This window comes from Pholcus phalangioides, unplaced genomic scaffold (genome assembly GCF_987345545.1).
Source record: "Pholcus phalangioides strain wild (caught in Gottingen) unplaced genomic scaffold, Ppha-v1.0 ptg000015l_1, whole genome shotgun sequence".
NCBI lineage: Eukaryota > Metazoa > Arthropoda > Arachnida > Araneae > Pholcidae > Pholcus > Pholcus phalangioides.
In genome coordinates this window covers 61,831,439-61,846,242 of record NW_028301608.1, presented here as the reverse complement: position 1 = coordinate 61,846,242, position 14,804 = coordinate 61,831,439, and the positions used below count along the sequence as shown (strand labels likewise).

At 34.6% G+C, this 14,804-nt stretch overlaps 1 protein-coding gene across 2 annotated transcripts in view; it reads left to right on the top strand.

The window, feature by feature from the left end:
- The window catches only part of LOC149076415 (uncharacterized), a 106,438-nt gene that overhangs the window by 78,660 nt on the left and 12,974 nt on the right, over positions 1 to 14,804 (top strand). The window contains exons 3-4 of one of the 2 annotated variants that reach the window (XM_089243970.1): positions 5,616 to 5,786; positions 14,311 to 14,505. In XM_089243970.1, the coding sequence (XP_089100096.1) occupies positions 5,616 to 5,786; positions 14,311 to 14,505 (366 nt within the window). The remainder of the gene's footprint in view (positions 1 to 5,615; positions 5,787 to 14,310; positions 14,506 to 14,804) is intronic. The other variant, XM_089243971.1, reaches the window with a different exon arrangement.

The window sequence follows — 14,804 nt, the reverse complement described above, 5'->3', positions numbered from 1 at the left end:
TTTCATTTTTCTTAGACAGAAGTATCTAATACTTCGACAGCCCGCGATATTGAAAAAAGAACGCTGATGTGTTCGGTGTCCGTTCCGAAGAGGAGAAATTTCAACTTCGTGACGTATATTTAAGTATCGTGCTCTTTTTTTTCCCCTATTCGGGTAACTTATTACATTTTTTTAGTCATTTTATTTAGAAGTAAATTTTGTTTTTCACATACAGCTGAATAATTATAATTAATACAATGGTGCGCGAGATATTTTATGCAATACTATAAAATATGATACGGGTATAAAGTTTTCGATCTTTCATTACCTGCAGTACAGGAAATACTACAGCGGGTATTCCTGATCACGAGTAATGCATGGAATAGATATAAATGTAGAGTTTAAATGGATCTAGAAATGTATGGGATCATTTCTTAAAAATTTGGTACAAACCTGAAAACATAAATAAGGCATAAAGACGTATGCATCAGATGAAGTCTTAAAAAAAATTAAAACAACAATAATGATAAATATTAAGAGATAATGATTACGTTAATTCCAGGTAGTAATGTTCTTATTACAATAATTTATGCAGCAATGACATTTTGAAAGTGATTTGGGGTTGCTATGAATATTCAAAAAATGCCAAATAACAGAAATATGCAAAAAAAATTCGCGAAATGGATTTTCAAAAAGGACTTCACATCAAGAGCCATGACTTTTTTTAAAAATGACTTGGTAAAAATTGCTTGGTTACAGGTTACCCACGGAGCCCTTTAAAAATAACTTCCTAACAAGAACACTTCAAACATGACTTGGGAAAAAAAATACCTTTCCGAAAATGACTTGGTAACAGGAGCTCTTTTCAATGTTGAAAGAAATGCTATTATTTGTATGAAATATTTTGGATACTCCAAAGTCGAACATCAAAGAAAAATAGAAAAAATTTTAAAAAAATCCGCATGAAAAAACAAATTTACTAAATATTTACTAAAAAAAATCGCGCAGGTTGTATATTTTCCATTCATTTAAAGCTGATAGAGAAAGATCAGCTGCAGAATTTCAATTGAAAAAATTAATTGAAAAAATTCTTACGTACACAGATTCTTCACGTCTATTAGTTATTTTCATAAAGTCATGATGATTTCACTCAGTTATTTTTATGCACAAATAATATAATTATTTCGATAAATACGTCTTATGATCATTTCTTGTGTAAATTGATTCCCTTTTGAATAATGCCATAGAAAATGCTAATCTATTCATTAATATTGACGATAATATACTCGTATATTCCGAATGAAATATTTTGAGTACTTTCTCTCTATACACATAAATGTATGTACATTTACATCACAGAAAAAATAAATTAAAAATAAACTTACACGTGAAAATTAATTCACAGAAAAAATCTCAGGTTGTATAGTTTTGATTATTAATGATATTTAATGTTGATGGAAAAAGAAAAATTGCGTGTAAGAATGTATAAGAGAGAGAAAAAAATGCTTTGATGTCTACACAGATATAATTTTTTTTTATTTTTCTCGTATTTAAGGTATCCGACTATGCACGTCATTTTGGAAGAAAATATCGGTTTTTATATTTTATTTTATTGCAAGCCCGACTTGCCGTAATTTCAAAACAGGCCGTGTTTTTTTATACGACGCTCAGAACCGAAGTTATGCTCACTTTAGTGTTGCGTTTTTACATGCAAGTAATCCGTGAATAAAAACTTTTAAACCCGTTTAACGAAGAATGCTATTTTTGAAATTTTACTTGAGATTGAAACATGATTGCTAAACATCTATTCATTGTATTATTACAAAATATTACAATATTTCGCTGCATATTTTTGAAGTTATGAAATAAAATCTAAGGTCTATCACATATATTCGTCTAATTACAGGGTTTTATAGACAAAATGTAGAAAAAAATTTCAAAAAATTCACACACGTTCATCAACAGATTTGAATGTAACTTATTAATATATCATGCAATCCTTTAAATTTTTGCTTCATAATCTGCACCATTATTAGCTGAATGTACTGTGAAAATAACAAAATATTATCTTCATAGAATTTTTTTCAATCGTGTTTTGGATATTACATGAATTTTGCTTAAAATTTGACATAAAATGACTTTTTCATAGCGAATTATATGGGTAGTTCAAAATTTATTATTGTTTTCATCATTTTGGTACACTTTCTATCAAAAAATGCAGTTCAAGTTCACTCTAGCACCATTTTAAAGAAAGGTAGTCGGGTTGATCGAGCTTACATATTATAAGTTTATTCAAATTTATAAGTTTACTCTCTTATAAGCTTACTCTCTTATAAGTTTACTCTCTTATAAGCTTACTCTCTTATAAGCTTACTCTCTTATAAGTTTACTCTCTTATAAATTTACTATTTATAAGTTTATTTCAAACTTATAAATGCCCGTGCATAATATATTTAAACTTATATCTCAAATCAACTTTGAAAGAAAGAAAGAGGAAGTCTTAATATTATAATTATACACACATCAAATCAATTGTTAATTTTTCAAACAAAATATTAATAGCTTTTTCTCACAACCTGATGAATCTTTAAGGTGCACGAGAGGGCAATTTTTCATATTAAAGAAAAAAAAAAGAAGCAAGAATGTAAATAAATTCATACACAAAGAAAATGCAATTATTTCGATAAATACATGTTATGACCATTTCCTGTATATAAACTCATTTTCTTTTAAAATATCATTGTGGAAAATAAATGCTATCCTATTCGTTCATAGCTATGATAATATAATCGTACTTTTCAAATCAAATCTATTCACTTTCCGCTCATTCATAGAGAATTAAAATTAATTTTTGTAAAACACATTTTACCATCCAGTGGGTATGATGCCTATACAGATGATCGGAAACTTACATGACTAAGTAAAATAAAAAAAAATTCGACATGTGTGAACAAAAACATGAAGAAAAGCAACCTATACAACATACGCAAGACAAGAAGGTGAAGTAAAAACGTAATTATAAAAAAAAAAACAAAGGAAAATCATACTCGCACACAACATAAAAAAAATACAAAATTCTTAATGTATAACGAGAAATGTACAATGCACAACACATTAAATAAATAAAAAATATATGGGGAAAAAATTAATCTCGTACGTACAATAGACAACACAAAGAGCAATCATTTAATTAAACAACTCATTTTAATTAAAAATATATACATAATTAAAGTGGAAAAGCTATGGTTGATAAATATTATTGCTCCTCCTAAAAATGGAAATAAGTGTCTGCATCGTCTATTGAAATAAATAATTTAAATAATGCTTTTTTTAAATACCGCGTGGGGTATATTTTGTATTTAAAATAAAAAAAATTCTCTCTTTCGAATAAAATATTTTCATTGCTTCAAATTCATATGTCAAAGAAATATAAAATTAATTTGAAAAAATTGCTCTTGAAAATAAATTCACAAAAAATAATTCCATTGTTAATGTCATTTAAAGTTGGTAATAAAAGAAAAAAATATATATAAAAAGACAGGAAAAAAAATTCTCTGATATCTATACATGCTTTTTTTTTTTAATTCTCAAGTATTTAAACTTATCAACTTTTATAAAAGAAAGGGAACTTTTCCTAATACTATAATTACACACACACCAAATCGACTGTTAATTTTTCAAACAAAATATTAATAGTACTTTTCTCACAACCTGACGAGTCTTTAAGGAACACCAGAGGGTTATTCTTCACATTCGAGGGGGGAAAAAAAGAGGAAGCGATTAGCTGCAGATTTTTCAGTCGGAAAAATTACTTGAAAAAAGGAAAAAAAAAGAGGTTGAATAAAAAAAAGTTTAAGAATGAAAACACACAGAAAAGTTGAGAAGAACGGAAGGTTCGAGGGGGTAGAGCAAAAGAGTTTTTAAGTGGCGGTGAAAGCTTGTTCGGGACATGCCATTAAGCTTGATTAATGTACGGCTGATGAAAGGGTGGGAGGGCACATGACCATATATATATATATATATATATATATATATATATGAGGGGAATTAATCCTCATGTATCAAAAAAACTAAGTATTAAGTAAAGAAAAAGGATCGAACTAAAAAAAAACTCTTCGGTAATCCGTGTTGTGACCGTATCGCGGCAACCAGGCGTAACTGCTCGATAAATTGCTGGTTGACTTGACAAAAAGAATGTCCAATTTTTTTTTATTTTTTTTTTTGACAGATTGGTCACAAAACGTTTCTGATATGCCTTAGAGCAGTGTTTCCCAAACTTTTTGTTGTCGCGGACACCTCTATAATGAAAGCCAATGCTCTGCGGACCTCTTGTGTTAGAGATCAATGCTCCGCGGATCCTCTATAGTGTTAGAAGGTCGATTTCGACACCACACATGTAAAATGCAAAATCTATTGTTGTTTCTTTCTCCATATCGTGAAAATTGAATTAATTATAATTTCACAGAGCAAAATGGGCCATTCATTGTAATAGAAGTGAATAGAAATGGTTCGGCGAACCACTTACAAAGTACTTGAGAGCTCCTAGGGGTCCGCGGATCACAGGTTGAGAAACCTTAGCTTTGCCTCAAAGGTACAGTGCAAGCCACATGTGATGTATATTAATGTGATCGCGTGTGAACTCGGGGTTTTTGACGACAAAAAGCGATTGATAACTCTATCCGACAAAATCACAATTGTGAATACGATGGTCATGTGTCCCGTTTGGTTGAACGGGAAGTATGGAAACGAAACAATTCCGTTTTTCTTTCGCACACAAAGGGTTACAAATATTCCCACTGATTTTGTTTTTAATTTGTTATATTTCATTTCCAGTATTAATGTGTCACAAAACAGTAATTCTCCCGATTTTCCCTGAATTTTTCTCGGGATTTCAGGAACGGATCGCAAAAAATTCCCGAGAACGGCCGGGCGGGAATTCTCGATCGGAAATCCTAGTCCGGGTGCTAGTCATATTGGTCCGTTCCGTACATAGAGAAAGTGATAACAACACTAGAATGATAACGTCATCCATGATTCTATTAAGCGGCGTAAACTGTATCTAACATTGGCATGTGTGTGGCCCGAAATAACGCGTGAATTGGCGATGACCTGCTTGTTTACTTCCACTGCAACCGTTATCTCAGTGAATTATCAGTGCCGTAATTACCGAAGAGACCTAATTATGGTCCTTTCGATGTATTAAACTACCCGTGTTTATAATAATGGAGTTTGTTTGATCATGATGACGATAATCAATATCGTTTTACGTGTATTTTTATTAATATATAATTTTAAAAAAATTGTATGCCATTCCTGAACGGGCGTGTTATTAATATCGGATGTTATCGGTGTAGCCTTCAAGAAGGAATGATGGTCTTAATAGTTGACCGCCAACGGGTCTAAATGACATCAACGTTAATCTGAAGTTATATCTGAAGGTTTTTGTTTTTTTTTAGGATGCCTAGCCTTGATCGAAATGATAATATACGAACGAATTAGATTTGTTATTTTTCTCTTGTTTGTGCTTCTGATGAATCTGAAGTGAATGTAATAATGATTTATATCTAGGGCAATGACGCTTGATGTGACATTCCTAGTTTAATTATTCTTGTAATGTTTTTTTTTTTCTTTACCAGGGCAACAACATCACCTACGAGCTTTTGCATCAGCCTTCGGTCACAACGGGCCATTCCTCGACCCGAGACTCGTGGATCCTTTAAGGGAGTGGGAGCACCTCCGCCGGAAAACAGTAGAACATTGGACATTTGATTTCCCAATGAGGTTAGGCCATCAACCGAATGCTCAAGGTGAATAATCGACTTTTCTTGTTCAATTAATTCAAATTTTGAATTTTATATAGCTTTTGTTATTATGAAATCTTCTGTTAAACAGATGGAGTCTATTTAATATGCTCGGCATGTTATCTGTAGTATTTAAGTCGGGCGGATTTACCACTATAACCCAGTGCGCTGACTTGAAATTTTCTATAATTATTTTTTTTTTAACAAAATTTGAATTTTGCCATGGCGGCATTAAGTCGTCTGAAATGTGCCTGCAAAAATTCCGTCTAATTCAATAATGAATTTAAATTTATCATCTTTTCAAAAGGAACTTGATTTTTTTTTTGAATGCATTATTTCAGCGTCATGTTGAAAAGTTGTGGTACTTAAAAAATACCTTGTCGTATATAGTCGGCCTTGCTTATCGGATATCAACGATTCCAGCACACAATATCCGATTATGCGGGGGAATAATTCCATTGCCATTTTACAACGTTAGTATAATTTGCGTATTGAAACTGATGAAGGACCAATAAATTATAAAGCTTCTCGAATAAATCAGACGCACAATCAATGAAATAAAAATTATATTTAATGACAATGATCACACAATGCACGATTTTAACTTTTCATTAAGAAAGTTAGCTCTCTCTATTGGCTCAACAGAAAACTGAAACAAAATAACTAAATGTAAGTATTGAAGACAACTTGAATACTTGGTGCAACCCCCCTCCACTCGGTACTCACTCTCAAATGTATTTATCTTAACCAAGTAACATATTTTTCGTTAAATTCCAAATGTTTTATTCTGCAAAACATTATGTGTATAGTAGTTAATGTTTATTAACAGTTGACGTGTGAAGCATAATATTGGATTAAACGGGGGGAAAAGTTAAAATTAGCATTTTTAGCGGGGAACTCTAACATTGTTTTCATGGGAGAAATTTTTGTGCCGGCGGGTTTTATCCGTTTAAGGGGGGGGGGGCATCAATTTATCCGTTATCCGGTTAAGCGGGGCTGACTGTATGTCATAGTTTCTGGAAAAAGTGCGACATTTACAGGAAAAAAAAAAGACATAGCTGTACGACGTTTCTGCTAGTACGGTGTTTAACGGTGTTTCCATTTTTTTTTAATAATAATAATAACGTGATCTTCACGTATTCCCAAGGGATCAGCATAATCCGCCCAGGGAATGGTTAATCTAATAATAATCCAAATTTCAAAATCGCACATATGCGGTATCGACTGAAATCATATTTTATTCCAGATTCAATCCTAATATATTTGAATTAAAAATATAGGAAAGAATGGGATTTTCCACATATGACCTGTATTTTACGAGACATTTGCCGTCCCTCGACTTTATCACATTTTCATAATTTCGTTTTAAACTTAAATATCAAATGTGTGGATAGTATTTTCATTGCTGTTTTCGTCATGAACTGGAGATGGAACTCATTTTTCTTGATGAAATGTGGTCAGCCGAAGAAGGAATAAAGAAAATTCACTCAGCGTCGGTAGAAATAAATACCATATACGAATTATGGATCCCGTTACTTACAATAGATTTTAATGGAAACTTACTTATTAGAGTTTCAAGATACTTTTTTTTAATTTTAAGAATATTATCAGTGAATTACCCTGACTTGGCAATTTGTCTTGGAATGAATTACTGACGGAAGCTGCGTATCACTGCATTATATAATCGTATAGCCAGTCTTATGAAGTTTTACCATTAACTTTCCAGGTTAATGGAAAAAAAAGCTCAAAATAAATTTATTTAATGTAATAAAACCTCATTATATAACGGTATTCTGGGAACCAAGAACAAAATATCATTGCAGAGAGGTTATCGTTATATTGAGAGGTTGCATTATTCATCTGATGCCGTTAAATTTATCCGGTTGTTGATATTTCTTTTGAAATTATATTGTTAGTATCACGAAATACACACACAGTCTTTATTCGTAGCAAGAAAAAAAACCAGTTTATTAGTTAATGCAATAAAACCTCATTATAACTGTACTCTGCGATAATGAAATATCGCAGAGTACCGTTTGCGATATTTTACTTACTAAACTGATAATTAACCCTTAACTGTGGCGTGGTGACTCCACGCATTTTTCATCTTGCCACCCCCTTGAGAAAGAAATACATCTGAACCATCTTATTTTCAGTACCTTTCAAGCTAGCTGTTTACATGTGTTTCACAAATTTATGATGTTATTCTACTTTTCCTTCCCTCTACATCACTGATCGAAGTTTCCGTGGGGCCAAAATGACTCCACCTCACCACTTGCGTAAGTGGTTTTTTTTGTCTGACGGCAGGAGTATTCAGATTGAGATGGGGCGTTTCAGAAGAGCGCCAGTTTTTTCGATATTAGTCTCAAATTAGTCGTGAAACATCTGATATCCTAGGTGAGCATGAGGATAGTGTTGTTAGTGAAATTGTACGCAAGATCTGTGTGATCAACATGCCATAGTGTTGTTTACAAATACTGTGTTAACGACTTGGAATAAGACTAATTTTGGTGCTTGTTAAAATATGGTAAATATTATTTTAATATGTAAATTTTATTTTCTGACTACATTTCAATCATACCTGTTCATTTTTTAATCATGAAAATTGCATTCAAAATATTTAATAAAAAATTTAACAAATTTTTCAAAACTCATGTATCCTTCCATTTTTTCTAATGTGCGTCTTGGTAAAAGACCATTTTTGAGAAAATAATTAAAGAAATTTGAAAAAAAATATTATTTAGTGAATTAATTGACAGATGAATGAAGTCATGTTAAAAAAAACCCATTGTCTTTATGAAGACTTGTTGATTTTTTAAATGCATTTATACTTACTGGGATCAAAATGACCCCACGACGGGAGTTACGCACAGAATTTTCATAACGCCAGTTAAGGATTAATAAAATTCAGTTAGTTTTTCAACCCTGTCTACAAGCTTCCCGTACAATCATTTTGTGTAATACACAGAAAGTAACTTCGTGGCAACTTCATTATCACTTTCGGAGGGTGGATAGTGAAAACTACCGATGTTATTCATTGAACACCCTAGAAAGAACAAAAACTGTTGAGGAATTTAAAAATATGTTGAAGGTGATTTTGAGTGGAATATAAAAAAAATATCGTAGCAGAGAGGAGGAAGAGGGAGAGAGAGAGAGAGAAGAGAAGAAAAGAGAAGAGAGAGTGGGGGAGAGAGAGAGAGAGAGAGAAGAGAGGAGAGAGAGAGAAGAGAGGAGAGAGAGAGAAGAGAGGAGAGAGAGAGAAGAGAGGAGAGAGAGAGAAGAGAGGAGAGAGTGGTTAGAATTATATCTATAAAAAATATCGTTATAAAGCGACTTTTCGTATAAAATTCAGGACAAAATTATAGACTAGTGTTTCTCAACCTACGGTCCGTAACGATGGTATAGATCAGTGATTCCCAAACCTGGGGGCTATGGAATGTTCCAGGCGTATAGAAGCTACGGGTATAACATAGGATGCTATGGGTTAGATTGCGTTGGGGGCGATGGGAGAAAAAAGGGTTGGGAAACCATATCTATACCATATTCCCAACCTATTTGTCCCATCGCCCCCCAACGCAATCTAACCCATAGGATCCTATGTTATACCCGTAGCCTCTACCACCCCCTGGAACTTTCCATCTTCCCCAAGGGGGGTTAGCACCCACGTTGGGAATCACTGGTATAGATGGTCCGCAAGCAGACTTGATAAAGTTAATTATAACGGAATGAAAAATGATTCAACCTCTGTATAATTGATATATTAGTTAGTTTGCTTTTTTTAACACACACATATGGGGTTCAAATAAAAATTATACCTTCATACTTGGGTCCAACATAAATATCATCGTGAAAAATGTCGGGAATTGTGATCCTATGATCGGTGAGCAGGCCTCTATCACTAAATTATTCAAAAAATGCAACTTATTATTTTCTAATCAGTGCAGAATGGGGAGGGGAGGATGAAGGACTGCTACAAGTCGCAGTAAACAAAAATGTATTTCACTGGGAAAAAATATTCAAATGATCAGATGACGATTTCTCATTGAGGAAAATACGTTGAACGGGGATCTTAAACAGGGTAAAATACGGTACGTCGCCATCATCGAAAACGTTGCCAGAAGTAGGAACTATTACCAATTGTTATTAAAATTGCTGAGAAATTGAAAATTAATAAAAAGAGTTGAACCTGACAAAAATGCGAGATGAATATTTTTTTCTGTTATGCTTATGATATAATTTCTATATTATCAAAACAATTGTGTATCCATGACCTTGGTAAATATTACAAATTCAATATCTCCTGTATAGAAAAAAAATCGGAACAATCAAAATAAAATGAATGCCCCGTAATACGGGACACAAGTAGTCCGTCAAATTGTTTCAGACTTCCTATTTGTCATTAGGTTCAAAAAAGTTGAGAAACGCTGGTATAGCAATTCAAACAAGAAAAATCAAAACAGTATTTTAAACAAATATCATTGTAGAGGGATTTATCGTTGTAGCGAGGTTTCACTGCGCTATACATTTTCAAGCTTTGAATATCACAAAAATAATAATTCGGGGTTTCATGATTTTAAGAGGAAAAATATGTCAGAATTAAGACCTCGGAATTTTTTTTCAAGATTTATGAGCTGGAAGGAAAACACTTCTTTGAGATTTTCACAAGGAACATTTTATACATATATTCCTTTTTTCCCCCCTTCTCTCTCTCCTTTTATATTACATTCTTGTAACTACTCTCTTTCTCTTCTCAAGGAGTAAAATGAACACGGGTTTGTCGTTTGAGTGGCGCCGTTCTTTTGTGCGTTGGTTGTCGTTGTCAGCAATGGGGCCCCGGCTCTCCTCGTCCGCGTGAATTACTGCGAAGTTTCGAGTCCCTTAAGATGCTTCAGGCAAATTAAGTGAGCAAAAGCCACAATCTGGTTTTGTGGATAAAAGAGAGAGCCTGAGAGAGAGAGAAGGAGAGCAATGATGTCACGGAAAGTGTTTTGGAAGGAAAACGTTTCCTCTCTCTATTAATACGACTAGTCTAATGCCTCGAGACTGCGGTTACACGCAAAACAAAATACTTCGCAGCTACAAATGAGACACACACAGCGATGAAGTGCTTGAAAGTGAAGTGAAGTGAAGAGAGAGAGAGAGAGAGAGAGAGAGTGGTGTTCCCCTTGGGGACTTTTCAGACTGAGGAAAAGATTGGAGTAAACTGGAAAAGTGGTTCGGGAATTGTGAAAACGGGGGATCGTACTCAAATCAAACTGGATCGCGGACGATTTTCAACGGAGCTGCTGTGCCGAACAGTTTTTTGAACCTGTTTTCTTTAAAAGCTAAGCTAAACCACTTGAGAAACCTTTGAATTCTTCTGGAACATAACGATTTTGTTTAATGATAGCAGGGCCGGACATTTTGCAACTGTCTACATTCCAATGCAACGATTCACATATTTACGTATCCTCACCTTTCAAGCAGTGTTACCGGAAAAAATAATTTTAAAGAGTAATTTTTCGCTCTTCTCCTGAATTTTAAGGGAAAAAAAGGTATTATTTTTTATGAAAGACGAAGAAATAACTCTATTAAAAAAATTACCTAAAATTTCGAGGAGTAATTTCACTCCTCAACAAAATTCGGAGGAGTAAAAGTGAATTTTTGATGCGTGAATCATCTAGGTCAGGTTTCTTCAACCCGTTGCTCGCGAGCACCAAGGTGCTCTCTTAAGTACCCAGAGTGCTCGATGCTCGTGTTCGATTTCGTGCTCACGAACCCTTGGTCAAAATTTTCCAATTAAACACCTTAGAGGAATTTCATTCAAAGATTGAAATCATCATTTCATGTATTCGCATATTAAACTTGCCGTAAGGGCAGAGGCGGATTTAACTGCGGGCGCACCGGGCGCGCGCTGGTGATTAAAAAAAAAAAAATAAAGTTTGGCTCCTACCTGGCGTAGCCGTCTTACATCAACGCATCGAGCCTTGATCAGGGATCTCCAGCCACTTTACGAAATGGCCGGCCAAAAATCTGAATCATTTCTGGAATTCGTACTTTGGCCACAACGCTTGGCCGTTTCGCGAATTGACCTTCTCAGTCACGATTTGATCGCACTTTGGGATTTGGCAGTAACATATACAAGAACAAACACTGAACACGATTTTCTCAGATTTCAATTTTTGAGTTCATGCGTAAAATTATAAAAGAACGCTAAACATTCTGAGAAATTTATCATAAATGTTCACTCAACAAGTGTTAGTAAAATTAACCTCCGATTTAGCAATTGACTGATGGGAAGTATTTTTAAGGAAATGCTGAATTCAAAATTTTGAAATTTAAATATTTTTTTAAATTTTTTTGGAGCTTTAAAAATTCACTTAATTCCACCGAATGGTTAGACATCGAAGTTCGAGGTTCACACACGTCTGACACAAGTAGTTTTTTTTTTGACCTTGCGAATGAGTTCAAAAACTCCAATTTGAGAAAATCGTGTTCAGTGTTCGTTTCCCTTATATACAGGGGAGAGAGGAGGGCTTAGCGAGCTATAACTTAGGATGGCGAGATGCGGAGGAGCGGCAAATTTTAGAAATGAATGGTCAAGAAAACTAGTACATAATGGCAGAAGGGCGGCAAAATTTTATAATCATGAATCCTCTCAACGACGCGAGTGATTCGATACTTGCGAGCACGGGACAAGGGATGCCACTGCTATAAATCTTTGCTAATTTTTCCGACACAATTCTGCCTCTTTTGAGGTAACGGAAGTAAGGTGCTTTGCATCAGTTCGGGGCTGTGAGCGGTTCTATCTATCTCCTCAGAAAGCTAGTTTAGTGACCTAGAGAGTTTGCGAGTATTTGAGTAAACAAAAGAGTGTGCAAGAACGGCAGTGAGCAAAATAGTGACGCAAAGCGTGTCCAAGCATGTGGATGGCTGAAAAGGTGACATGGAGTGTGTGCAAGTATGTGAATGACCGAAATAGTATGCAGGCATGTGGGTCACTGAAACCGTGTGCAAGCTTGTGAATGGGTAAAACAATGCAAGCGTGTGAATGGTGAAAAGAGTGACCTAGGGAGTGTGTGAACATAGGATCGACAAGCACGTGAGTGACTAATAGAGTACGCAAGTATGTGAGTGACCTTTGAAGGACTTTTGTAGAGACACAGGCATATTTACCAGCGGGGGAGGGGACATGCTGGTTATAGCGCAGCGCAGCTTATTCGAGGAATGAGTGGGCCAAGAAAATTAAACTATAAATGAGAGACTATAATAATGAGAGAAAAAAAGAGAGGCTGGCAAACTTCGGGCTGCCCCCAGGCGGCAAAACCGTAAATACGCTTCTGCTTATACTCGTTTTACACTACATAATTCATTACTTCTTTCTTCAACTTTGAAAGCACAAATTAAACACGATTGGCACGAAAATTTAGCATTTGTTTTGCAATTAAATTAAATAGTTTTTGAAGGTATTTATAAAAAAATGGAATTCAGGGGTCGTGACACACCTAAACGTTTCTACAATATCATGAATCTAGAGATGGGCAGCAATTGTTTCATGAATCTTTACTCTGGAGGCGTTCACTTCTCGTCCAAAACACCCTTTTGAGTATTTACAGTTATTTGGTTAATATTGACATTTAATTTGAATATAAATTTAAAAAAAAAACAGATGTTAACCACGCGTAATGGAATTTATATACAAGGTGCATAGCAAACAGATGGTATGTCATTTTACTGGCGAACCGTTGATCTTGGAGACATACTTCCAATCAGAAAAAAGTATTTAACTAACGTGTATTACTCAGATATGTCACTTGTGTTGCAAGGGGTCGTATAGTTCGTAAAATAAAGAAATTAACTTTTTATTCAGTCCCTGCGTGCCCCAAAACCCAATCCGAAAGTTGTTGCCCTGTCTCTTCTGATGACAAAAAAAAAATTCCAAGTTTCTAATTATCTCCACTCACACAGAGGAATATTAGAATTCAGAAAACGGAGTAGATTTCGGAAAAAAACAGCGGTAAATTCGGGTAAAACGGTGTTTCCTCATTTTCAGAGCAGTTTTTTTCCCAACCGTTTTTCGAACTCGAATATCACAGTGAATATTGCACTAAGAAACATGGAATTTTTTTTGTTGGCATCAGGAGAGACAAGGCAACCACTTTCTAATTGGGTTTTGGGGTACACGAGGACTGTATAAAAAGTTAATTTCTTGATTTTACCAACTATACGACCCCTTTATAACACGAATGACATATACGAGTACTACACGCTATTTGAATTGGAAGTATGCTTTTAAGATCAACGGTTTGCCAGTAATTTGCGGTTCGAGGGGAGTTAGCTATGCGCCATGTATACCGGAATGTCCTGCGTATAATCTACTGATTATACGTTAAAAAACTCTATTGGGATTTTTTTTCCCTGTCGAAAGAAACTTTTCTCCAGACGTTTCAGTGATATTTCTTTTTGTTCTAGAATTCCCCGTCTACTTCTTTAATGTATGGTAATGCATTTTTCTCACCTTTGTATGTTTCTCTTTCCTCCACCTTCCCAGACACTGCGCAAGCTGGACTCCATTTCGGACCGGAATCCCAATGGAATCCCTACAGCCACCATTATCAGGGTTATTTTTCGCCGACTCAGAGTCTACAGAGATTTTCATCCGGGTCTTGTTCACCGATAGGGAGCAGCAACGTCCCACAAGAAAACCATTGCCCCGCGGGTTCCGTGAACACTATGGCGACGCCGGGTATGTGACATAAGAGATTTGCTTACATACATATTTTTTTCTGGTTTCCGTTCTTTTAGAGAAAACAAGTTACTGTTGTAAAAGTATCATCAAGATAAGCAATAGCCAGAAATAGCTGGAAATCTTATATTACAACATAGAATAATCTCTAATAGAAACGTTTTCTTTTTTAAATCTTGCAATAGATCTGACAAAATTTGCGATGGTGGTCATATACCACTCCATTTAAAGCAGTGATTTTTACTGATCAAATGAAAAAGTGACGAGAGCTCTTGAAGATAAAATTCTAATATCAATTG